At 44.3% G+C, this 26338-nt stretch overlaps 1 protein-coding gene across 3 annotated transcripts in view; it reads left to right on the top strand.

The window, feature by feature from the left end:
• Positions 1-26338, top strand: part of DHRS7B (dehydrogenase/reductase 7B) — a 33947-nt gene that overhangs the window by 6912 nt on the left and 697 nt on the right. The window contains exons 1-6 of one of the 3 annotated variants that reach the window (XM_008062260.2): positions 4071-4347; positions 9841-10019; positions 15937-16046; positions 20390-20606; positions 21176-21268; positions 24620-24772. In XM_008062260.2, coding sequence (XP_008060451.1) covers positions 9866-10019; positions 15937-16046; positions 20390-20606; positions 21176-21268; positions 24620-24772 — 727 coding nt within the window. In that variant the 5' untranslated portion in view covers positions 4071-4347; positions 9841-9865. Of the gene's footprint in view, positions 1-4070; positions 4348-9838; positions 10020-15936; positions 16047-20389; positions 20607-21175; positions 21269-24619; positions 24773-26338 lie in introns of those variants that run through there. The other 2 variants (XM_008062261.1, XM_021714584.1) reach the window with 2 other exon arrangements.

Below are 26338 nucleotides of genomic sequence, written 5' to 3'. Positions count from 1 at the left end.
TGGCGAGACCTCATCTCTACAATAAATAAAAAATTAGCTGGGCAAGGTAGCATGCGCTTGTAGTTCCAGCTACTTGGAAGGCTGAGGCGGAAGGATGGCCGGAGCCCAGCAGGTAGACGCTGGGGTGGCCGTGAGTGTGCCACTGCACTCCAACCTGGGCAACGGAGTGAGACTCCAACTAAAAAAATAATAATAAAAAGATAGTCCTTACGTCATTACACACTCTCACAAGAACTGTGGTAAGTGTATTAAAGATTATTTTTAACTTAAGGTAAATAAAGGGAGAACATTTTATCTATTAAGAAAAGTGGGAACTCTGCTACCAGTTTGAAGTAGATTGTTGGACTTTTTACTGTGGGCCTGTCCTGAAGAGACACAGCTGTGTCCTCAGGGAAATATTTGCTAGGATGCCGGGTAAAAGAAAGTGATAGGACACCTGCTAGGCTATTTTTAAATGAAAGCATAGAAGTTGGCAGTGGCAGATCCCTTTCGGCTCATTATGCTTTCCTTTCTAATCAGTCCTTCCTGTTTGTACCCTCTCTTCCTGTGTGTTTTCTGGCATTAAAGTCAGTGTATTACAGTTTTTAAGTAGACTCATTATAAAAACGTTCTTTCAAAAACTGCTTACAAGTAAAGGGCATTTCCTACTTAAATTTCACAGTAATATTTTTCAGTTCTAAAAATAACTTGGAATTCAGGGTGAACCATTATCCTAGATAAAACACACTAAGACAGATTGAATCCATGAGGTAACCAAGACAATAATTTGTTAGAATTGAAAATAATCTGATTTCAACCATGAGACTACCTGAAATTAAACAACATATAGTATTTAATCCCTTGCAGGTGACATACTTTTGTTCTGGGATGTGACTTGCTTTAATTTGTTGTAGTGATCGTTTGCTGAAATGAAGCTGCATGAATGTTGTTTTTTAATGGCAACTGGTAAGTAGTTAAAATTGGCTTGTGAGTACTTTTGTTCCACAGACTTGAGGTTTGGACTTGTGTTCATTACTAAGTGAGTATAGACAAATAAAATAACATATCTGGGCCTTAGTTTTTCCTGTAATCCAAGGGGATTTGATTAGATTATTTCCGTGATTCAGTCTCAGTCAACAGACATTTGTGTGCTCTCACCACACAGAAGGTCTGGGAGGCAGAGAAAGGCCAAATCTTCTTCTCAGAGAATGGCCATCTAGGTAGGGAGGCGGCTATATAGGGAAATCATTGTGGTACTTTGTGACAAGCCACAGATAATGTACTGAAAAGGAAGTGATTAGCCTTGTCCACATATGAAAGTCAGGGTTGCTGGGAGGCTTGAACGGTTTCAGAGAGGAGATGGTGCCCAGTACTTGAAGGTTGAATAGGAATTATCAAGGTAGACAGCAGGCAAGAACCAATCCCTCAATTTTTCTTCTACCTTCCATTTACCAAAGTATTTGCATTTAAAGAATGCAATTCCTATTCTGTAATGAAAGCTTTTGAAGTTATTATTTAATATTTCGTGTGCATCCTTGGTACCATTTAGAATATAGGTTTAATCTAAATATTGAGGCTGGGCTCGGTGGCTCAGCCTGTAATCCCAGCATTTTGGGAGGCCGAGGTGAGTGGATTGCCTGAGCCCGTGGGTTTGAGACCCACCTGGGCAACTTGGTGAGACCTTATCTCTACAATAAATCAAAAAATTAGCCGGGCGTGGTAGCGCGCACCTGTAGTTCCAGCTACTTGGAAGGCTGAGGAGGAAGGATCGCCGGAGCCCAGCAGGTCAGGGCTGCGGTGGCCGGAAGCGGCCACTGCACTGCGGTCTGGGCGACAGAGTGAGACTCCAACTCAATTAAAAAAAAAAAAAAATCTAAATATTGAGTTAGCTTAGAAAGAGATGGCTTTGATAAGTTGTCAGGACACTGCGGAGCTATTTCTCAAGTTTTGTCAATTCTGTGTATTTGACTTCACGAGTCTTTGTGCTGATGACCACTCTACTATATTTCAGTGAATCAAATTCACTTTAAAAAGCCTTTCAGTAACTAAAATCAGCTTTTGTTGTGTTTCTATTCCTGCTGCAAATCTTTTGGCATCTGCTTGCTGTAAAGAGTCAATAAGGAGATCCCTTCCTTCTCTCTTTGAATGCCCTGCCATGAAGAAAATTTCATGAAATATTACAGGGCATTTTAATGGATGGAAAAGCAATACAAACGACCAGATTAGCTATGTGCTTCAAATAGCATTGGTTCATCTCCTAGTAGCCCTTGCCACATGGTAGTTTAATGTTTGTTGACTGAGAGTTCTCTTCACTTAGTCCATACACTGGTCTTAGGCTCTGGGTCTTGTTTATTCATTGATGTGATCCTAGCCTCACGTCTTTGGTGGGTCCTCAACAAATATTTGTTGTCTGACTGAAAGAAGGATGAAATATAAATGACTTAGTGTTTCAAATGAGTGGAACGTAATTGAAAAAGACTGAATCCAAATTATATCCGTCAACTGTGGATACCTTCTTCAGGGTTTTAGGCAAACACCTGACTGTCCATCATGCCTCTTCTGCCAGCTTTTCTCTCCTCTTAGCAGCTCTCAGCATGTTATATACACTAATGCACATTTTATTTGTTTGTCTTGTTACTGTGTCATCTCCACAGACGGTAATTTATTCCCTGTTTTGTTCACTGCACTCCAGAGCCCGGAGGGTTACCACACAGTAGTGCTTAGCGAATATTTGTTGAATGAGTCTATACTGTAGCAGATATAGTCGGTAATTGTGCTCTATCTTGAATGCAAATATTTTGAATTAGTGTGCTTAATTCTGAAGTTTCTGAAACTGATGCCTGTGTACAGTTCCTATTAGGTATTCTGGTATATGTTCTAGCAGCTCTTTTTAAACACACTGGGCTCCTGACCTCCTATTTACATTGGTATCTTGTTTGTCTTGTTGTTATTTGCAATTTTTTAAGGTAATACTATAAAATTCAAGAGTCACAAACCAGCAGTGGCCCTGGCCCATCATATGTTGTTTGGCCAGTAGAGTAGTTTGAATTGTTTTGACTTTGAATGAAATCTCAGGCAAGGTTTGCACTTTGGACAGCCCATCACTCTGTTGTTTGATCCAATTGTCACTATAATCATTTAATTTTTGTGTTTCTTTGTGTATTGTCAGTCTCCCATAGAGACTGACTCTAGGAAGTCAGTGTGTCTCCTTTGTTCATTGCTCTCCACCCCAGTCTTAGCCCAGTGCCTGATACCAAAGGGCACTCAAGACATGTAGCTGAATGGATGAGCAAATAACATCCAGGACCTGAGATGATCCCAGGTGTGGGTGCAGAATAGTAAGGTTACTCTCTCTACTGAACATGCTTACATAGCCATAAAGCTGCCAGCTCAACTGCTATTTATCTCAGAACATTTCTAAAATCCTCTCTGGGAATTGCCTTTTTTCAGTCAGTTTATGACTCAATAGCACATTTCATTTTCGAGGATGTTCACATTTACAAAGTGTTTCCCCATGTGTTTTCTCATTGGAGCAATCATCCCCATTTTGACATGAGGACACTTAGTTGTGGATAGAGAATGAATTTGCCTTTGTCTCACAGCAAGTACATGGCAGAATGGCCTTGCACACAGGTCCCCAGTGCCGACTTAGTGTTTTTTCTTCCTTACCACCACAGCAAGTTTCTTGTCCAGTTTCTGTTGGGGGTGGGGGTGGAGAACCTAGGCCTCTTGTATGTCTTGTATGTTTTCCAGGAAAGAGGGTGACATCATTCTGGTATCTTCCAATGATACTAAATTCATTTTAAAAAGCACATTAGTAACAAAAAATAGTTTTTTTTGTGTGTCAAAGTATTTAGGTAGCATAGTAAGTGCTGTGTTTACAAACTGATAAGGAAGACTTTGGACAGTAATAAATGGTCAGCTTCTCGCACAGGCTCTGTCTCCTGGTTGTCAGTCACTGTGCTCCTGTGCAGTCGCACTACAGGGGCTGAGGCTGGACTTTGGCTCCTCTCCTCCCGCCCTCCCTGGCTGGGATTACTGGGAAGCGTGCGCTTGGCATCTTACTGGAGAGCAGAGCTCACTTCAACGTGGTTGCTCTTCTCAGGATTGAACACTCAGGAGCCTAGTCTGAGATATTCTCCAGCCTGCCTTCAGGGTCTGTTTTTACTAATGCTAGCCTGCACTCCTTTAACCTGGGGGCTCAAAGACTGGCATCCCAAAATATACCTCACAGGCCACTCGTCCGTGGCTTGTTCCGGCATTCCAGGGAGGGCTTGCTGACCTGAAGGTGTCCTCTGGCCCAGGTCGAAAGACCAGAGAAGACACTGGCGCCAGGAACCTGCCACTGGCAAAGTAGCTGCCACTGAGGTAGGATATTTTTCTTTTTTTCCAGTCGAAGACAGCCTTATCTGTGGCTTTTCAGATGCTTGAGACCAAAAAAAAGCAGCCTTACTCTGCTTTTACTTTCTGAAAATAGACATATATTTTCAGATATATTTTTAGATATGGGTCATAAGCATGCCCCACAGTTTATGTCACCTTAAATAGAGCTGCTGATTAGAATCGGCCATCAGTTATGAAATAAAAGAGTAGGTATAGGTCTGGAGGAAGGGGATCCTAGCTGTTTGAGTGATACTAAAAGCCACTCCTTGCTGTATGATTTCAGTGTCCTGCTTCCAGTTGGAACTCTCTTTGCCCTTTAGCCTGATTTTCTTGTGTGTATCCTAGCAAATTATTTCATGACTAATCCTTCTTATGGACCTGAAATCATCCTTTTTGTTTTTTTTTTTAAATTTTTGGAGGGTTTTGAGTTCTCCTTTGATTCTCAGATGTGGCTGTTAATAGTTTAGTTTCTATGCATGGTTTCTGAGTAGATTCCAACAACCTATTTTTATTGACAATTTTTTTTTCTTAATTGCTTAAGAGAAGAAAGGAATCTTAGGAACAGATTCCATCTGTGAAATGCAATGGAGAATTTTGGCCAAAGTACAAGGAATGGAATGGATGGCATAAAGGGGGCATTTCTGCTCAGAGAGGATTTCTTTGTGATAGTCTCATTTCTAATTTGAGGTTCCAGAAACCTTTTAAAGGGCTGATAAGCCACATAAACTGGCGTGAGGAAGTCAGAGAGTTCAGGGGTTCTGTGGAAAGTAAAGGAGCAGCAGAGTTCCGGCTGCTGCAAGAACCAGTGAACTCTGGCTGCCTGGGCCTGAGAAACACTCACCCTTGAAGGGACTTTCCTAACTTTGCACTCTTTTAACCTAGGTCTAGAGCTCATTAATCTTTTGAGATAGGAAAGTACAGGCAGACAACTTTAGTATGTGAACCCCTGAGCTCTCTAACTTCCTCATGTCAGTTTCTGAGGCACACTAAGTGCAAAACCAAGCTTCAGGTCTCTTGCCCGTTGACTAGCGGCATGGTGTGACTGTGAATACACACATTCCGTGTGTTGGTGTGTCCTCTACTTCCAGATGATATGTGCTCTGTGATTTCTGTTTGAGGAGTTGTTACTTTCTTTTTTGACCTCCCTCTCTGTCCACATACCTGTCCTGCTTTCTGCTCTGGCTCATAGTGGTGCTAGGCAACTCTATTCCTTCTACAAGTTGGTTTCCAAATTCTGGGACTCATGAACAATATATTTTTTTCCCACTTCCTCTTTATACCATCAGTCTTTCTAGTCCATGATCTGGCTCTTTATCTGAAACTAGCAGTTAATAAGCATTTTGGAGCTGGGCTTGGTGGCTCAGCCTGTAATCCCGTGCTTTGGGAGACTGAGGTGAGTAGATTGCCTGAGCCCGCGGGTTCGAGACCCGCCTGGGCAACTTGGCGAGACCTCATCTCTACAATAAATCAAAAAATTAGCCGGGCGTGGTAGCACGTGTCTGTAGTTCCAGCTACTTGGAAGGCTGAGGTGGAAGGATTGCCAGAGCCCAGCAGGTTGAGGTTGCGGTGGCCGGGAGCGGCTACTGCACTCCAGTCTGGGTGAGAGTGAGACTCCAACTCAAAAAAAAAAAAAAAAGCATTTTGATAGACAATGCATAATTTATAAATATATTAAAGTCCTTCTTGTATGCTATTTTCAAAGAAAACAGGCCTGCCTTTGACCTTGCTTTATACAGACTTTCTAATCTGGAAATGTGTCTAGCTAGGATATGATTCCTTTCTTCCACTTTGGAGCTGTCCCTCTTGCTGGAAGAAGGCCTCAGATACCACAGCAAGGCAGTGGGGCTGTCTGTGGCTAGCTCTCATGACATCCTGATAGCCAAGGGCAAGCCAGGAAAGAGTTGGCACAGCTGTCTCTGAGGGCAGAGGAGGCCCCATAGGGCATGGGCTGGGCCCAGTGGTATGGCTCTACAGAGTGGAAGAACAGTTAGGAGGAAAGAGTCAGGATCGTCAATATGAACAGCTTTGCTTGGTCAGGAAAGTTATGCTGAAATTGAATCTGATTCTCAAATAAATAACTTGCTCTAGGGTATCTTTTCCTACCATCATCATCCTGTGTTAGCTGGGGAGAGTCAGCACTGGTTTTTAATTTACTTTGCATTCTGATTCTACAACTTGCCAGACTGAATGCAGATGTGCGCTCTCCTCACAGAAAGCGGCCCGGGCCAAGGATGGATCCCATTAACCCGGTGCTATGTGTGCCTCAGGCAAAGTGGTCCCCAGGGCCAGGAGACCAAGGCTGGCCTGTGATGTTATATCAGGTGCTCAAGGAATCCCAGAAGTGTACAAGACGGTGTGTAGCTTTCTCTCTTTTCTTCATGTCATAGATTGCTGGCTTGAGTTTTAATTAGGTTGCATGAAAGTACAGCTTGTTGGGAGCTTTAATCGTCTTCCACTGGGGAGCTGTGCTGAGCTGGTTTATTTTCATCCTGCTCCTCCCTGGGTATGAAAAAGGTATTGAGGGACATTTTAGCACCTGTCTTCCCTCCTGCTTCGCTGGCCTAGATGATCACATTTTCTGACACAAAACTTGAGACATGGGATCCTGACTTCTTCTGACAAAGTTGTGAGTTTTTTTTCCCATTTGTTAATTTGATTAAACTAAAGGCCTTATAAAGGTATAAACATTAAACTACATGTTTAATGAGTTTCCTTTATTTGGAAAGAACTACTGTTCATAAACCAGAGGCTTTTTCAGAAAACCTTGGAAATCTGATTGCTGGGCAGCGAGTTCCTGGGCCCAGAGCTTTGAGTTAGTCATGGGTCATGATTAACTGGCATGTTGTGTTTCCTGAGCACTTACCCTGAGCCAGGGGTTGTGCATGCTGATTAATTCATCTAACCTTAGAGCACACCTGGGAGGTAGGTTCTCTTTACCCTCATCTTAGAGATAAGGACACTGAGGCCCAAAGCAGTTAGGTCTCTTCACCAGGCTGTTAAGTGGCGGAGGCATGATGTGACCCCAGCCAGGCCTGCTTGAAGGTCATGACCCCTGCACTGCTGTCATCGTGTTACAGTTAGTGTTTTTCAGGTGGTCTCTGGAACCTCTGAATTTCGGGAGATGACAGGCTGCATACTTGGTGCTTGTCCCCCTGGCCTCAGTGGAGCTCTGGCTCAGCACCAGGTCGTAGGTTTGGAATAGGGTGGACTCTACAGGCTTCGGGCTTCAGGGGCCATAGGAGAAATGTGCAGAGTAGTTTCCACCCAGTAGACTTAGTGGAACTCTGGGGCCTGGCCTCAGGGGCTGAGCCTTGCTGTCCTTCCCTGAGCAGTGCCCCTCTGCCCTCTCCCACTTCGCAGCTCATCCTGGGCAGTGGCTGGGCCCTGGGCCATTCTAGTCCCGGTGATCCCACCCTGAGACCTTGCTGGTACAAGGACCTGGCACTACACTGAGAAAAAAGCATTTCCCAAACAACCATTCAGCTGAGTTGAAATCTACGCGGACTACCTGCTCACCCTTCCCAGTTTATTACACGCAAGTTCTAAGCTATACTTACCTCTGGCCTATCTGTGCTTTCTGTAAATTGCTATAATTTTCTGGCAAAGCTATACCAACAAAGTGGTAACCATTCCTGCCCCCCAGTTTTTAACCCTTCTGCTCCTGGGAAACTGAGTCCACGTCTCCATTTTCAGGGTGCAGACCCTGTGAAGGACTCCAGGCAGCACCAAAGAACATTGGTGCCTGCTCTAAACCTTTACTGACAACTTCCCAGGTGTCAGACAAAGAATTCTTGAGTCTTAGCATCTCCTTGGGACTAAGCATGGCCTGTAGGCCGGAATACTGGCTTGAGCTTCCTTTTGGGGCAGGGGATGGTACTAATAGTGCCCGAGTGAACAGCTTGATGTTTTAAATGCCACATTAACCCCCAGTCCAAGCAGCATGGGCCTGGCACAGCATAGGGTGAGGTGGAGCTGTGTCTATTCAGCAGATAGTAGCCAAAGAGTTTTCAAAAGTAGATTAAGTGTCAGCTGATAGAAAACAGTCATTTTTATAGTCCAAGAATGGCTATTTTTTAAGTGATCAATAATTTAAGTGTATTTGGGAAGGCAAGGCGAAAACTTAAAGTAAATACTAAACTAGTTAGAGTGGAACCCCTTTGTAGGAAGCAGTTTAGCTTGGGTGTGAACTTCAGGAGCGAAGGAACTTAGTAGGTGGATGTGCATTGGGAGTCTGCAGTGTTCTTGTCTCCACTCTGGCATCCACAGAGTTGATGTTGTCTTGGGAAAGGAAGCAGAAATATTTTTTAAAATATATGTGTTGAGGAGATGAGACATTTAGTAGGTGGGTGAGGGTTTTACATAGTTACTCCCAAACTGATGAATAGTTTAAAGCTTCAGGCTGGTTTGCCAGAACTCTGTTCTTGGTTTCCAGCCTCTTCCTTCCTGAAAAGGATTACTGTTCTCATAAAGCCACAGCCCTGGAGGTGGACTGTGGGGGACTCTGTCAAATAGACTCCAGCCTGCCTGTCAGTGGCAGCCCATGATATAGCTCCTCACTAGCCCATCCTTGACCTTCCTTTAACTCTGTGTCTCCCCTCTTAGCTCTAGCGTTGGGCACAGGGGCATGGGTGATAAGTACCAAGGAATGGGGGAGGTTCAGGGGAAATTTAGAGCAGTTGTGGAGAAAACGGATATATTTCCTAAGAATTGACTTACACATGGTTGCACAAACACTCACATGGCCTCCTGATTGCATCTGGCTGACTGTGGCTCACTGGAGAATGCTAGGTGAGAACATGTCATGGACGTGGCTCAGCAGCATGCTTACTGGCTGCTATCTATGCTGACACGTGACACAGGGCCGCTCTGCCTGCCTGCACTGAATTCAATTTGAGTTTCTATGAGGTCTGTGTTCAGTCCATCTGTGGCCATCATGGATACCATCTAGGGGCTTCCCCACCCAGAAACATCCATCTCCAAAGTGTTTGCTCTGAAGAGTTTAAGAATTAGTGTGATTTCCTTTGTCCTTTTCTTTTACCCAAACAAAACAAACAAAAAAACCCTTCTGGTTTCACAAATATTCAGGGATTGAAAATGATAATAGGCATCACTTGAGGTAATGTCAAAACAGGTTTCTGAAGGAGAGTCAGGTGAGTACTGATATGCCATCTCTTCCTGTAGCACTCACCAGTGACTTGAGTTCCAAGCTAAATGACAATCTCAGCTTGTTCTCTGATGAGCATCATGAGGCGTGTAGCTTTGCTGTCTGCTCACATCAGTACAGAGTGAGAGAAAACAATTTCCACAATGCTGAGTAGTTGGCATAGAGTGTGGTGCCTAGAAAGATATTTGCTGGGGCTCAGAGCTGAAGTCTGCAGAATACAGATCTGGGATTTGTATCAGACTAGGGGAAGAGCCTTGGCAATCCCCTGAGTTCTTCTGCATTGTCACAAGTGCATTTGGTTTTGGTTCTTCCAGGAAGAGTGTGCTGAAGGTGAAGGTCATGGACTTTATCACCTCTACGGCCATCCTGCCCCTGCTCTTTGGCTGCCTAGGCATCTTTGGCCTCTTCCGGCTGCTACAGTGGATGCGCATGAAGGCCTACCTGCGGAATGCTGTGGTGGTGATTACAGGCGCCACCTCAGGACTGGGGAAAGGTGGGTTGAAGCGATGCTGTTGGGGGTGGGGACAGTCAGCCAGGGATGAGGAGTGGCTCGGCTGTATTATGACCACCAGCACAAGTATCTGACATGGCAGCAGGAAATGCAAACAAGAGAAGCGGGCTGAATGGCACTGTCCTCTCTCCAGGTGGAAAAAGCAGGAGCTTAAAAGCAATGAGAAATGGCCTCTGACTCAGCATCAGGATGGGAGGCAAAAGCAAGTGAAGCAGACTGGTCCCCTGGAGGCTGCATGGCCTCTTGAAGGGGCAGCTCTACTCAGCCTCAGCTGCTTGTTGTGGTAGGAATTTTATGTGAAATCTCCCGATTTTTAAATATGGACACCTAAGTTAAAGAGTGTTTTTACCTCTATGAGGACCAAATGAAATGACCTTTCCTGGATTCATCCAGCACCCCTGGTTCATGGCCTTGGTGTGTGCTTTCTCTGCATCTTCCCTCCCTGGGGCCAGGCCTCTGTATCCTGGATATAGTCTTGGCAGGGTCAGAGACAGGATAAGTAATGGCTCAGCTGTGCCATGTTCCCCAGGCTAGGACCACTCCTAGGCAGCGAACACCTTGAGCTTCTAAGTCCCTATTCCTCAAATGAGTTGCAGGGCTTTGTCTTCTTCCCTGCATACACGCATATTGGTTTTGGGACATCATGTGAGTTCCTTGCCCTCTTTCCTTAGCACATGTACATACCATGCTGTCTATACTCAAGCTGAGTTCCATGGAAGAAAGCTGAGGAAATCCCTGAATTGTGGTCAGCCCATACACTGCTGCATCTTTTGGTTGGTGATAGCATAGCAAGAGCTGCCTGCTAGGTGTGAGGGTCTGGGCCAAATGCTGGAACAAACAGAATGACAGGACTCCTTCAATCAAGGAGGTCACAGTCTACAGTTCCAAGGAGAAAGGCAAGGACTTGTTTCAGTATACTGCCATTTCAGTTATGAGCGTTCCCAGTCAGGCTTGGTGAGGGAAGGCGTGGTTATACGTGCTGGCTTGTGCTGAGCATGTTTATGTGCATTAGCTCACAGAATTCTCACAGCTAAGATTTAGAGAAGGTACGATTTGCCCTAGGACTTCCAGCCAGAAAGTGCAGACCCAAAATTTAAACCCACGTATCTCCAACTCCAGAATTCACACTCATAAAGGCTCACTTTGGCAGGAGATGGCCAGGTAAAAGGAAGGGGTGGGTCAGCAGGGAGGACATTCTAGACAGGGATCAGAAGTGGGAGTAGCATGGTAGTGTAGGGAGTTATACGCAGTTGGGTGTTGCATGAACACGAAGGAGTAGATGGAGCTTGTCTGTAGTGTTAGTGGCTTGCAGTTGGCCAGGGAGAGCCTGAGAAGGCTTTACGGAGTGTGGATTCATTTGTATGCCACTGTGGATGTGAGGTCTCCAGGGGTGAACACCATGTCTGTCATTGGATATACAGACCTTCGAAGAGACAGCTGCTTCCAGGCCCTTTGCCATCGGTCAATCCTCTGACCTTACTCAGCTACTATATATAGGGTGGTCAACAGACACTTCTCTTGATCTCAGAAGTATTTTTTAAAAGTCCTTGAAGAGCATTTGAGAGCTGGCTGAGGGAGAATGGTGAGTTGCAGGTGTCCCATCCGTGGATGTTTGAGAAGGACACTGCCTTCCTCATTATTCTGTGTTTCTTCTCCTGACAACCAGATTGTGAAGGCAACAGAAAATGTCACTGAGATAAGCACATCTGTATATGTAGTATGTGGTTTAGTCACTCTGCTTATATTCTACCCCATTGGACGTGTTAGGACAGGAATCCCGCCATCCAGATCAAGTAGGAACAGATTCTTAACTGGCCCTCTCAAGTACAAACACCCACTACTGGTGCCACTAAGGAACTGCTGCCGTCCCCTAGCTTCTGTGAGGGGCAAAAGCCATGCTGTCCTCAGTGGTTCTGCCTGCCATGTCAGTCGCTCTGAAGGCTTGGGGTTATGTGATGAGTCTTCAGACAGCTTTCTGTAGTTCTCCTGTCTTCTCTATTTTGTGTATTAAAGCTTCATGAGCTTGTCCTTGTAAATAGTAGGACCACAGACTAAAGGAATAGGATTTCTGGGTGCCTGCTTCAGCCAGCCTGAGCCACATGGTCGTGCACAGCTCTCTTGACTTACAGCCTAGGTGTGCCAGGAGCACTGGAGATTAATGGTCTGCAGCCCTAAATACCTTGGCACTGTTTTCTTTTTTCCCTTGACCCTCCTGCTTCCCAGTGTCAGCTTTTTCAAGAAATGAAAATGGAATTTTCCAATCTGTTGTTTTCATTTCTGTCACTCCCTATACAAATTTTAATTTCCTCCCTTTTTAGCTTTGCTAGGAAGCAAAGCTGAAGCAGAACTCAGGCATTCATTTTCCAGAAGCTGTCTATATACCAGCACGATTCCCACCTTTGGTTTTATGTCTATATCCTTTGGTGGCACCTTACAAAATGTCCTATATGTTGGTCAGGATGAGACAAAATGGGGTGAGGAAGTCAGCGGGGCCCAGGGCTCCTAATCCTTGGGAATGATTTAGTAAACCGGATGAGCCGTTCTAGCCTCAGGAATGCTGGCATCTGGCTTGGAGTGCAGCTCCCACCTCCCTCATTCCTTTGGTGCCTTTGCTGCTCTGATAAGGCGCACCAGGACAGGCGGGGCTGGTGCCCTGGGACTGGGCCACACCACTCAGCAGCAGAAACAGTGGCTGTGGCTGTCTCTGGGCTGCTGCCTTGTCAGGATGAGCCAGTGGACAAATCAATCAAATCTCCTTCAGAGAAAATGGTGCACCACACGTGAACATGCGCTGACTTAGTCTTAGCACCACTTTCTTTTTTTTCTTTTTTGGGTTGGAGTCTCACTCTGTCGCCCAGACTGGAGTGCAGTGGCTGCTCCCAGCTACCGCAGCCTCGACCTGCTGGGCTCCAGTGATCCTTCTGCCTTAGCCTTCCAAGTAGCCGGAACTACAGGTGTGTGCTACCACGCCTGCTTCATTTTTTATTTATTGTAGACATGAGGTCTCGCCAAGTTGCCCAGGCGGGTCTCGAATCCGCGGGCTCAGGCAATCCACTCACCTCAGCCTCCCAAAGGCATGGGATTACGGGCTGAGCCACCTTTCTATAAAACTCCGTCTGAGGGTATGCAGAGAAGTGCATGGGCATGACAAGTAAAAGCTGTACAAGGAGCTAAATGAGGTGCTGTAGAGTACAGAGAGGGCGTTGTGCCATGAGACAGTAGTCAAAGAACCTTCTCTCTTGCACACCCAGGACTGCTAGCACTGAAGGACACTGAGTTTCTGTTTTGCACCCTTCTCATTGTAAGGAAGTGTGATACTTCTCTGAGGGAAGGGCTGTTCAGACGATTACATACTGCCTGACCTTTCTGACTTTTTTTCCTCCCAGCCGATGAAGTGACAGCCCTGATCCCTCAGCCCCTCACTGAGTCCTTCCATGAGCCAGGGGCTTCAGGGACTGGGATGCCACTTGACCACCTGGGACTCTAAGGTTCTGTCTTAGACCTTGTGGGAGGCTCCCTGTTGTGTCAAGGTCAGCAGGGGCCCAGGTATCCTGTACAGATCTGCTCATGAGCATTTGAGGGAGACTAGACCTCAGGTAAAGACAGACAGTGCTTCTTTAAACCCACACTTTTCACCATCAGTCATGCTGTAGAACATTTTTAAAAGGCAGTTTAGAAATAAAGAAAAATATTCAACACTTCTGTAGTGCCTCTTATCTATCAAGCACTTAGTAAGTGATTGCTGACTTTAGCTTATTCAATCCCATTGTGACCCTGAATTAGGCACTATTTTTGTCTGCATTTTGAATAAGAGGAAAGTGAGAAACAAAGAGGTTCTAACTTACTGGAGAGCACAGAACTAGTAAGTGCCAGAAGCTGGGGCTGCACACAGGAAGTTTAGCTCAAGTGCATACTCTTGACCACTGGGCTGTACTGCCTTTCATAAGGTGTGAATTATGAGGGCACTGAATATTTAAGAAGGACATGTTGGGAGGGAGGCTTGGCAAGATGCAAGAAAATTCACCCTCTGCCTCCTCTCCTTCATCATCCTCTGCCTCCTGTCTCTTCTCACCCTCTACCTCCTTCCTCTCCCGTCACCCTCTGCTGCCCTCTGCCTCCTCTTCCCTGTCACCCTCTGCCTCCGCTCCTCCATTATCTTCTGCCTTCTCTCTCCCCCATCCCCTCTACCTCCTTCCTCTCCCATCACCCTCTGCTGCTCTCTGCCTCCTCTCCTCCATTATCCTCTGCCTCCTCTCTCCCCTCACATCACTCTCTTCTTCCTTTCTCTACCCACAGGTTAGACCCCAACTCCACCTCCAAGTTTTGATGGTTTCACCTCCTGCCTTCAGGTGGTGTTTTGTCTGCCCCTCCCCTTCCTCCTTAGCCACAGGGAAATTAAATGTGACTCTGGCTGTGCCCCCCACCCAAGGCTGATCACAGCATTCCCTGGGATTTTGACACTAAATCTAGGAAGAGGCGAGACAGACTCATCCCTGGGTGGCAGGGGAGTGAGCCTACAACTGCCTACAGTTCTCATCTCACTGAGAAGCTGGCCAGGGCAGGATGCAGAGAAAGGCCTGCCAGCATGTGAGAGGGCCCTGGGTAGCCACCACTTTGGACTTTCACAAGTCTTGGCTATTCAGCTCTTCTCTTCATTCTTGAGTTTCCTCTTTGATAAATTCTCCTTTTGTTTTGCCCCAATGTGAGTTGAGTTTGTTTCTTGCCACCAAAAGGATATTGAGTAGTAGAGGTGTCTGATGAGCTCTGGACTTCCCTGTCATGGTCCCAGTTGAATTCCTCATCAGTTGTCCCCTGGAATATTGTAGTGGGCTCAGTGGCATGTGGTCTTATCCAGTCCCTCTCCCTACTACCCAGCAGGAGTGAGTCTTTTAAAATGTAGGCATCCTTAATAATCCTTTGCTGGCCAGGCTCAGTGGCTCAGCCTGTAATCCCAGCACTTTGGGAGGCCAAGGCAAGTGGATTGCCTGAGCCCATGGGTTCAAGACCTGCCTGGGCAACCTGGCGAGACCTTGTCTCTATAATAAATCAAAAATTAGCCAGGTGTGGTAGCATGCGCCTATAGTTCTGGCTACTTGTAAGGCTGAGGCGGAAGGATCACTGGAGCCCAACAGGTCGAGGCTGCGGTGGCTGGGAGTGTGCCACTGCACTCTGGCCTGGGCGACAGAGTGAGACTCCAACTCAAAAAAAAATCCCTTTGCTGTTGTAGGTACTCCACTAGTGTGCATAAACTCAGCTCTAGCCATGGCATTTTGCTGCCAGAACCCCTACTGCAGCTCAATGAGGCTGTAAGGCCCTCCACTTTGTGTCCTAGTTTCATCTGTCCATGACCCCTCAGGCACTCACTCCCTCTGCCTCAACCCCTTCTTTGGGAAACAGCCCATCAGATTTTAGGACTCCTGGGGAAGGTCTCCCCACCCAGAGTCCTCTGTGCCCTGTTTTCCCACAGAACCATGTAAGTACTCCTAGTAGATCTGTGCGTGGGTAGTGCCAGAACACAGCCTTGGCAGACCGTGGTATACTAGTAGCTGGCCCTCCTGCTTGACTTTGCTGAGCCTCCTCAGCTGTGAAAATGGGAATGGTGCTCACAGGGTTGATCAGGGTTAAAAAAGCACATTGTGAAAGTTTCAAGCATAATATTTAAAACTGTCTACCTTTCCCCACCTTTCTCTTGCCCTGTGGATGTCTGCAGCACTGAACATGAGTGCTGGATTGGGCCCTAACTCCTAGCTCCATGCTGGGCCATAGGAGAGGTCAACATATACATGTTGAGGGTGTGAAGAAACAAACAGACAACATTGGGTGAATATGAACTGAGCTGCACTGGGGAAGAATGGCATTGGGTTTCCTCAGCTGTTAAGGTTCTTTTCTTTTTCCTTAGAATGTGCAAAAGTCTTCTACGCTACCGGTGCTAAGCTGGTGCTCTGTGGCCGGAACCAGGAGGCCCTAGAAGAGCTCAAACAAGAACTCATTGCTTCTCAAGCCACCAAGGTGAGCCAGGGGTGTGTGTTTCATGGGGAAGGAGTGGAAAACATCTTTAGGCACCTGAGGAGATAGTGGCCCACTCCTGAGCTGCAGGACATCTACATGTCACTCTGTCCCAGGGAAGGCAGCAGTTGTCCATAACAAACCGGGCCCTGAGGAGGCAGAACTGTCCTATAGGACACTTCAGGTAGTACTGACAAATTAATATCCTGCAGCCATCACTTACTAGTATTGTGAGATTAAAAAGTTTCCCCTGTGGAGATTACTCTCCCTCTTCCTTTCACCCGGCTAAGCTCTACTCATCAGGTAGGGCTGGGAGTTGGTCATGACTTTGAAAGTTTTAATTGTCATAACATATACATAATATTTATCATTTTAACTATAAGTGTACAATTCAGTGGCATTAAATACATTCACAATGTATGTAACCACTATCACTGTCTATACTCAAAACTTTTTCAACGTCCCCAATAAAAATTCTGTAGCCATTGAAAAATAACATCCTCTTTCCCATTCCTCCCAGCCTCTGGCAACCTCTCTTCTACTTTCTGTCTCTGTGAATTTACCTATTCTAGGTACCTCATATAAAAGGAATCATATAATATTTGCCCTTCTCTACCTGGTTCACTTCACTTAACATAATATTTTCAAGGTTTATCCATGTTATAGCATGAATCAGAATTTCCTATTTAAGGCTGAGTAAAATTCCGTTGTATTCATATACCATATTTTGTTTATCCATTCATCTGTCAGTTACACTAGGATTGTTTCCACCTTTTGGCTATTGTGAATAATCTTGCTGTGAACATTGGTATACAAGTATCTATTCATGTCCCTCCTTCAGTGCTAGGATATATACCTAGGAATGGAATTGTTGAATCATTTAATAGTTCTGTATTTAACCTTTGAGGAACCACCAAATGGTTTTCCATAGCAGCTGTAGCTGTACCATTTTGCATCTCCACCAGCAATGCACAGGATTCCAGTTTCTCCGTAGCCTCCCAACACTTGTTATTTTCTGAGTTTTAAATTTTTTTAAATTATACCCATTCTGGGAGGTATGAAGTAATATCTCGTTGTGGTTTTTTTGAGTTGGAGTCTCACTCTGTCGCCCAGACTGGAGTGCAGTGGCCGCTCCCGGCCACCGCAGCCTCGACCTGCTGGGCTCCGGCGATCCTTCCGCCTCAGCCTTCCGAGTAGCCGGAATTACAGGCTTGCACTACCACGCCTGGCTGATTTTTTGATTTATTGTAGAGATGAGGTCTTGCTGCCCAGGCGGGTCTCGAACCCGCAGGCTCAGGCAATCCACTCACCTCAGCCTCCCAAAGGCGCAGGATTACAGGCTGAGCCACCGAGCCCGGCTTCGTTGTGGTTTTGATTTGCATTTCCCTAATCATAAATGATGTTGAGCATCTTTTAATGTGCTTATTGGCCATTTATATATCTTTGGAGAAATGTCTATTAAAGTCCCTTGCCTGTTTTTTAATCAGGTTGTTAATTGTTGAGTTTCAGAGTTTTTTATGTATTCTGGATATTAATCCCTTTATATATGATTTGCAAATATTTTCTCCCATTCAGTAGATTGTCTTTTCACTTTCTTGACAGTAATCTTTGAAGCACAGAAGTTTTTAATTTTGATGAAGTCCAATGTATTTACTTATTTTTTTTCTTGTTTTTGCTTGTGAAAATATATAGTATCAGATAAGGGTCCAAATTTATTCTTTTGCTTGTGGTTATCCAGTTTTCCCAGCACTATTTGTTGAAGACTGTCCCTTCTTCGTTGAATGGCCACCCTTTTCAGAAATCAGTTGATCATTTATTTGAAGGGTATATTTCTGGGCTCTTTAGTCAGTTGGTCTGTATGTCTGTCCTCTGTTAATATCATACTGTTTTAACTACTGTAGCTTTGTAGTAAGTTTTGAAGCAAGAAAGTGTGAGTCTTCCAACTGTGTTCCTTTTCAAGATTGTTTTGGCTATTTGGGGTCTATTGCAATCTCATATGAATTTTAGAATTTTTTTTTCTATTTCTGTAAAAAAATGCAGTTGAGATTTTGATAGAAATAGTATTGTTTCTATTAATCACCTCAGGTAGTATCAACAAATTAACAATACAGTCTTCCAACCCATGAACGCAGGATATCTTTCCATGCATTTATATCTTCTTTAATTGCTATCAGCAATAATATAGTCTTCAATGTACAAATCTCTTACCTCCTAAGTTAAATTTATCCCTAAGTATTTGTCTTAGTCTGTTGTGTGCTGCTGTAACAAAATATCAGAGACTAGGTAATTTTTTTGAGTTGGGAGTCTTGCTCTGATGCCCAGGCGATGCCCAGGCTGGAGTGCAGTGGCACAGTCACAGCTCATCACAGCCTTGACCTCCTTGGTGCAGGGGAATCCTTCTGCCTCAGTCTCCCAAGTAGCTGGGACTACAGGCATTCGCCATCACACCTGGCTAAGCTTTAAAAAAATTTTTGTAGAGACAAGGTCTCACTATGTTACCTAGGCTGGTCTCAAACTCCTAGGCTCAAGCAAGCCTTTTGCATTGGGCTCCCAAAGTGCTGCGATTACAGGTATGAGCCACTGCACCCAGCCAAAACTGGCTAATTTTTCAAGAAGTCTATTTCTCACAGTCTAGAGGCTGTGAAGTCCAAGATTGAGGAGCTGTCATCTGGTGACAGAAGCCTCATATGGGTGAGAGAGAGAGAGAGAGAAGGAAAGGGGCTGAACTCATCCTTTTATGAGGAAACCACTCCCATGGTAACAGAATTAATCCAGTCATGAAGTTCTTACCCCTCAACATTGCTGCACTGGGGATTATGTTTCTGACACATGAGTTTTGGGGGGGCACATTCAAAACATAGCAGTATTTAATTCTTTTAATCGCTATTAGAAATAAAATTGCTTTCCTAATTTCCTTTTCATATTATTCATTGCTTGTGTATGGAAATACAACTAGTTTTTGTGTACTGATCTTGTATCCTGCAACTTTGTTCAGTTTGTTAATTAACTCTTATAGTTTTCTGTGGAATTTTTTAGAAGTTCCTATATGTAAAATCATGTAATCTGCAAATAGGTAGTTTTATTTTTTCTTTCCAATTTGGGTGACTCTTCTTTTTCTTGTCTAACTTCTCTGATTAGAACTTGCAGTACATTGTTCAATTGCTGTTGTGAGAACAGGCAGGCATCCTTGTCTTGTTCCTGATCTTAGGGGAAAAGCTTTCAGTCTTTTACCCACTGAGAATGTTATCTGTGGGTTTTTCACAAACACTTTTTTGCCATATTGAGGTATTGCTCCATTTTTACTATATTGAATGCTTTTTTTTTTTTTTTTTTTTTTTACCATAAAAGGGTGTTGGATTTTGTCAAATCTTTTCTGTGTCAATTTTGATGATCAAGTGTTATTTTCTCTTCATTTTATTAATGTGATGCAGAATAATTTATTTTATTATGTTGAACCACACTTGCATTCCTGGAATAAATCCTTCTTGGTCATGGTGAATAATCCTTTTGATATGCTGTTAAATTCAATTTGTATTTTGTTGAAAATTTTTACATCTATATTCATAAGGGATATTGGTCTATAATTTTTCTTTTCTTGTGATAACTTTGCCTGGCTTTGGTATCAAAGTAATATTGGCTTTATAGAATGAATTAGGAAGTGTTTCCTCCTCTTTAATTTTTTGGAAGAGCATGAGGAGAACTGGTTCTAATTTTCCTTTAAATGTTTGGTAGAATTCACAAGTAAAGTCATCTGGTCCAGGACTTTTCTTTGTTGGGATTTTCTTTTCCTTGTTTTAGGATTTTCTTTTCTCTGTTTTTCTGTTTTTGATTACTGATTCAATCTCTTTACCTGTTATAGGTCTCCTGAGATTTTCTATTTTTCCTTCAGTCAGTTTAGGTAATCCATATGTCTCAAGGAATTTGTCTATTTCTTCTAGGTTATCTAACTTGTTAACATGTAATTGTTTATAGTATTCTCTTATCATCATTTTTATCTCTGTAAAGTTGGTAGTAATATCCCCACTTTACTTTGTGAATTTAATTATTTGCATCTTCTTTTTCTCCTTATCAGTTTAACTAATGGTTTCTCAATTTTGTTGATGTTTTCAAAGAACCAACTTTTGGTTTCATTGATTTTTTTTTTTTTTCTCTTGTCTATTTTGGTTATTTTTGTTCTAATCTTTATTATTTCCTTTGCTGACTTTGGGTTCAGTTTGCTGTTGTTTTTCTAGTTCCTTAAAGTCTCAAGTTACATTATTGATTTGAGCCTAATAGATCTGTGGGACATATAGCTCACATGGCCTGTCACTCATAAGGTGCATTTGGTGTCTGTTGTATTTGACCAGGTGCAGACACACAAGCCTTACACGGTGACCTTTGACCTCACAGACCCTGAGGCCATAGTTGGAGCAGCAGCCAAGATTCTGCAGTGCTTTGGCTATGTGGACATACTCGTTAACAATGCTGGGATCAGCTACCGTGGTACCATCATGGACACCACAGTGGACGTGGACAAAAGAGTCATGGAGACAAACTACTTTGGCCCAGTTGCTCTAACGAAGGGTAACAGTCTTGGATTAAAATTAAAAACAGCAGTGAAATGTTGGCATTCTTTTTTCTTCCACAGGTTCCTTTTCAACTAAATACTCCCTTTCTCCATCCTGTTTTACCTTGGAGCGGGTGTTGTCATTACAGTATTTGCTTTGTCTACTTTACAGCTTCAAATAATGATGTTCTCCTCAGTTACAGCCTCATTTGCACACACCATTGCCTGCGTTTCCTTTTCATGGTATCTGCAAGCCCCTACAAGGTCGGGGATATTTATATGTCCCATCATAGATTTCATTCCAGGGGAGAGGTTCCTATAGGAAAAGGGAACTGAGCTGATGGTTCACAGTGACGGGCTGGCTGCTGGCCTCCTCCCTGTTTCCTCCCTCCTCTCTCCTGCTGGCCTGCTGGCTGGCTGCTGGGCACAGGGGACTCAGTGTTCCAACATGGTCCTCTACCCTGAGGGACTTTCACTGTTTTCCCTCACTCTGACTAAATATTCTAAGCACAGTCGCCTCCTGCCAGTGTCAGATGGAGTGACTGAAAGAAGGGTGCTTGTCTAAACCTCTGCCCTCCCTCCTCAGCACTCCTGCCCTCCATGATCAAGAGGAGGCAAGGGCATATCGTTGCCATCAGTAGCATCCAGGGCAAGATCAGCATTCCTTTTCGATCAGCGTGTGAGTACTTCTCCCTCCTCCAAAATGCTTTTCTTTATTGTTTTGTTCCTGATTATAAAAATCTCATGTTTACTGTCCAGAATTTGGACCTTGTAGAAATACAGAATGTTCTTCAGAGCAGAATGCTTGGGTTCATAGCCCAGCTCCTTTTTATCCCCTATGTGACTTTGGGCAAGTATCCTCACTTCTGTGTGCTTCATTGTCATGTGTAAATGAGAGTCCTAGTCTCAACCCGGGGAGCTGCTGTGAGAGAAATGTTTGGAGCTGCCCGAGGCACTAAGCACTATGTGTGTGCCAGCCCCCCTATTGTTATTATTATTAGCCTCATCCCACAAATATAACAATGTCATCACTCTGGGGCACATGCCTTTTTTTTTTTTTTTGAGGTCTCACTCTGTTGCCCAGGCTGGAGTACAGTGACATGAAGACAGCTCAGCTGCAGCCTCAACCTCCTGGGCTCCGGCTAGCCTTCTCCCTCAGCCTCTCAAGTAGATGGGACTACAGACATGCACCACCACACCTGGCTAATTTTCTGATTTTTTGTAGAAACAAGGTTCTTACTATGTTGCCTAGGCTGGTCTTGAACTCCTGGTCTCAAGTGATCCTCCTGCCTTGGCCTCCCAAAGTGCTGGGATTACCGGCCTGAGTCACCATGCCTGGCCTCCAATTTTTTTTTTTTTTTTTTTTTTTTACATATAATCAAACACGCAAAAGTGAGATCTAATTATGCATATTGCTTTGTGGCATGTTTATTTAACTTGATAATATATCTTTCTATGTCAGCATATATGAACTTTAACTCATCCTGTTAAGTGGGTATATAGTAATCCATTGAATGAGTATGACATAATTGATTTTGCCATTTTCCTGGACACTTGAGGATTTTTTTTTCCCTTTGGTCTTTGACCATTAGCAGTGATATGCTACACAGAATATTCTTGAATGTTTATATCTCTGGGCCCTCATGGGAGATTTCAATGAGGTTTTAAAGGTAATTTCAGAAAACTGCCTAGTAACTCCTGTCTTTGCTTTACCCTCTGAAGGAAATACATACTGACTATAGCAGCCTCACCTGCTCTCAGCTACCTCCAAAGGCTAGACTCAGCCACACCCAGCCATAGCCTTTATCAGTAGAGGAAGGCAAAATTGTGGCACTTTGGAAGGACAGTAACAAGCATCTAGTTCAGTGCTATGGTACAGCCAACTGTCTGAATTGGGTGTAACAAAAACTTCTTCTCCCTGCTCTCCCTTTTGGTTTGGTTATATGTTCTTGCACATATTACTCAGTTTTTCTGATCCTGTGTCCTTATGTATCAATGAGACCAAATCATCATACATGCTTCCCAGGGCTTATTTAATGATGAAATGAGACTAGAGATATCCTTTGTAAACTGTAAACTGCTATATCCATATTTGTTTCTATAGGTATTATCTCTGTGTGTTAATATCTGTTTCAGCTTTAGATAGGATAGCTACTAAGGCTGCTCAAGTGGTTCAGGAAAGAATATATATAGGATTACAAATAAGTTAAAATACTAACAATAAGTAAATCAGGGTAAAGGACATACAGAGTTCTTTGTACTGAATTATTTCCCAATTTTACTTTGATTTAATCCCACTTGTTTTTGTTCTGTAATTGGCCTGCTGACTGCAGCAAGGCATGCCCCCAGATGACCTACTCTTCCTAGTCCTCAGGCATGGGCTGCAGCCGTGGAGTCATGGCTGACAGGAATTCTCTCCTCTACCCATCAGAGCCTCCTCATCCAGCCCCCAGCAACTCTGCCCTATACCAAAGGAACAGGCCCACCAAGGCACTGCAGTAAGTGCAGCCACTGCTGAACTGCCTCACATGACTTGCTGAGACACTTTGGTTTTTTCCCTTGTTTTCTTGGCTGACAGATGCCCCTTCTTTCCTAAGGTAAAACATTTAGAACTTTGAATTGGAGGAAACTGATGTTCTGTGGAGATGCTGGTGTGTTTTCCAAGAATGTCACTATAGGGTCACCGCGTTCCCCTTCAGGGCACCTTTCGCTGGGTATGGAACCCTTCCTGCAAAGCAGACACAGCTGTTTCTCACAGGTGGAGGAAGCTCTGTAGCTTTTCCAGATGCAAAGCCACTGCCTAGAAGTTGTCAAATGAAATATGCAAGAAGCCAGGGATGGATTTCATATACACACACTCCCATGCATGGAAGGAGGCTCACTGGGAGCAGGCTTCACAGTAACAAAAACGGAAACAACCCAAGAAGGCCCATTGATGGAGTCAGTTCTGTTACTGGTAACCCATGGAGGAGGACTGGACAGCCAAGGCCACGTGGCAGGTCTGTGGGGCTGGCACAGGGACTGTCCAGTCTGTGCCACCAGATAAAAAAAAGCTGCTTGTAGGAACAGTAGGAATAGTATGAGCTCAGTTCTGTTTTTAAAAAGTCACTTTTGTGTAAAATCACATGTATATACCTAGGACATATAAAAAATAAGTCCCAGGCCAGGAGCAGTAGCTCCTATAATCCCAGCACTTTAGGAGGCCAGGGCAGGAGGATCACTTGAGCCTAGGAGTTCAAGGCTGCAGTAAAGCTGTGATTATGCTACTTTACTCCAGCCTGGGGAACAGAGCTAGACCCCGTCTCTAAAATAAATTAATAAATCCTGAAAAATTGGAAGACAGGAGAACTTTTACTTTTTTATATTATGCCCTGCTGTACTATGTGAATGTTTTACCCAGTAGGCATTAAGTTTTGTTTTTTTTTTTTAACTTTTAACTTGGAATATCATACTTAATGAAAAATTGCAGGAACAGCACAAATAACTCCCATGTACCCTTCATGAAGATTCCCCAACTGTTAACATGTTACTTTATTTGCTGTATCAGTCTTTCACTCTAAGTATGTGCGTATATGTGCATACATATAGTTTATAATTTTTATGTATAGCTTATAATGTATATGAACAACATAGGTACATAGTCTGTATAATTTTTTCCTGAACCATTTGAAAGGAAGCTGGAGACATAATGCTTATTTACTCCTAACTACTTCAGTGCGTTTCCTAAGAACAGAGATACAATGTACATCTCAAAATTAGGAAACGAACATTGTTATAATACTATCATCTTAAATTATAAAACCAGGTTTTGGAGTGGTACATGCCTACAGTCCCAGCTACTCAGGAGGCCGAGAATCGCTTAAGCCCAGGAGTTCAAGTCCAGCCTAAGCAACATAGTGAGACCTTGTCTCTCAAAAAATAAAACCAGGTTTTAAAAACAGAGTGTGAGTGAATGGGAGTGAATAGGTGGGCGCCAAGCCATGCCCACCCCAGTGCTCTCACTCACCTGCTTCTTTGTCCATGTGTGCAGACGCAGCCTCCAAGCACGCAACCCAGGCATTCTTTGACTGTCTGCGTGCTGAAATGGAACAGTATGAAATTGAGGTGACTGTCATCAGCCCCGGCTACATCCACACCAACCTCTCTGTAAATGCCATCACTGCTGATGGATCCAGATATGGAGGTGAGGCCCAGTTTCTCTTTTCTTCTATGAAAATCTGTTGGCCACAGTAAGACATGCTGCTCTTTCCTCAGTGATTCTTCAGTCATTTCAATTTGGAATATAATTTTCAAAACAAAAAAACTTGACATAGATGTTGGTTATAGATACAGACTGTTGAGTAATCTTCATTTACCCTGCCATGAACCACCCTTAGCCTAAACTGTCACTACTGCAGCTTTCAGAACAGGACCCTTGTGGGCAAGACTTTGAGGGGTTGAAAGGAAGTCCCTAAGCTGAAATGCCACCACACTTTCAATTAACCCAGTCCCAGACCTCAAGGCCCAAGGAGTATTAGCAGGATCAGGGTTCAGTGAATTAACCTCATGGCAGGTGTGGGGTGCCTGACCTGAATGGTCCTCACACAGCAGGCTTGAGAAATACTAATTTCAGGGCTAGTCTTTTGGGTGAAGCTGGATGCAGCATTCTCAGAACCTCCGCCTTGCTTCAGAGACAGCACTGAGCTGAGTGTTGAGCTAACCTGCAGTCACCACTTGTGGATGGGGTGGCTGGCTCCAGCGTGCAGGGTCAAGCCAGAGACCAGTTGACCAGTGAATACTGGAGCCTTGGAGCTGGCTCTGCCTTCCCATGCTCAGAACGGGGCCTGTCTACCCCTCAAGTACTGTCCCGCTGTCCTTCCTTCCTCCCTGATGTGATCTCATGGGCTTTATGCTGATATCTGCCAGGGACCTCCTGGTCTTGCCCCCACTCCAGCCAGGCCTGAACTGAGATTGCCCATGTCCTAGCGTCAACGGTTCTCTCACACAGCAAGTGCTCTTCTCTCCACAAGAGAAACCATGCACAGGCATGGGCCTCATACAGCTTCATCCTGTTTATACCTGGAAGATACTGTTCACAAATTTCGCTCTGTGGCATTTAAAAATAAGCAACTATTAGAAACTTCCTATTCCATGTTAACAGAAACACAATGAAAACAGATACTGGTGAGGGAGACTAGGCAGTCTGAACAACCAAAGAATGGTTTTAAATGATCTGTGCTAATGGTCTCTCTGTGCCTGCCAATTGCTCCTACTTTGCTGGCAAATTGTCAGATTACTTGGGAAGGAACATCAGTTGTTAACCTAACACCTCCTAATCTCTCCCATATGTCCCTTCTAATGCCTAAAGCAAATCAAGGACTTCTTCCTGTTCCCCATCCAGTTAATATGACATTGGAAGCTGGGACATGTGTCTACTCTTGACTCAGTGAGTTCGTAGTGCATATGGCGGTCATCCCATCTTTGCCTGCCTCCCATCTGGTAGCCCTGAAGCCAAACTACCCAAGACAAATGAGATGGCACAGCATCCCTTAGTCACTGGTTGTTCCAACAGGCAAACATGTCCAAGGTCAGAGAGCTCCTCTTCAGATGTGGTGTAAGGGGCTCACTCTCCGAGACCCCACTTGGGTTGGCCTTCTGCCCTTGCCATAGACCACCAAGCAGATGGACTTGCTTTGTTCCCAGCACTGACTGGAGTCCTCAGTCTGTCTTGTCCCACATCTCCCTTATCCCCACATATCCCCATCCAATC

The sequence above is a fragment of the Carlito syrichta genome, unplaced genomic scaffold (genome assembly GCF_000164805.1).
Source record: "Carlito syrichta isolate Samal-C Ts95f unplaced genomic scaffold, Tarsius_syrichta-2.0.1 Scaffold305683, whole genome shotgun sequence".
NCBI lineage: Eukaryota > Metazoa > Chordata > Mammalia > Primates > Tarsiidae > Carlito > Carlito syrichta.
The sequence above is the reverse complement of the archived record's forward strand: the minus strand, read 5'-3'. Positions and strand labels throughout refer to the sequence as shown.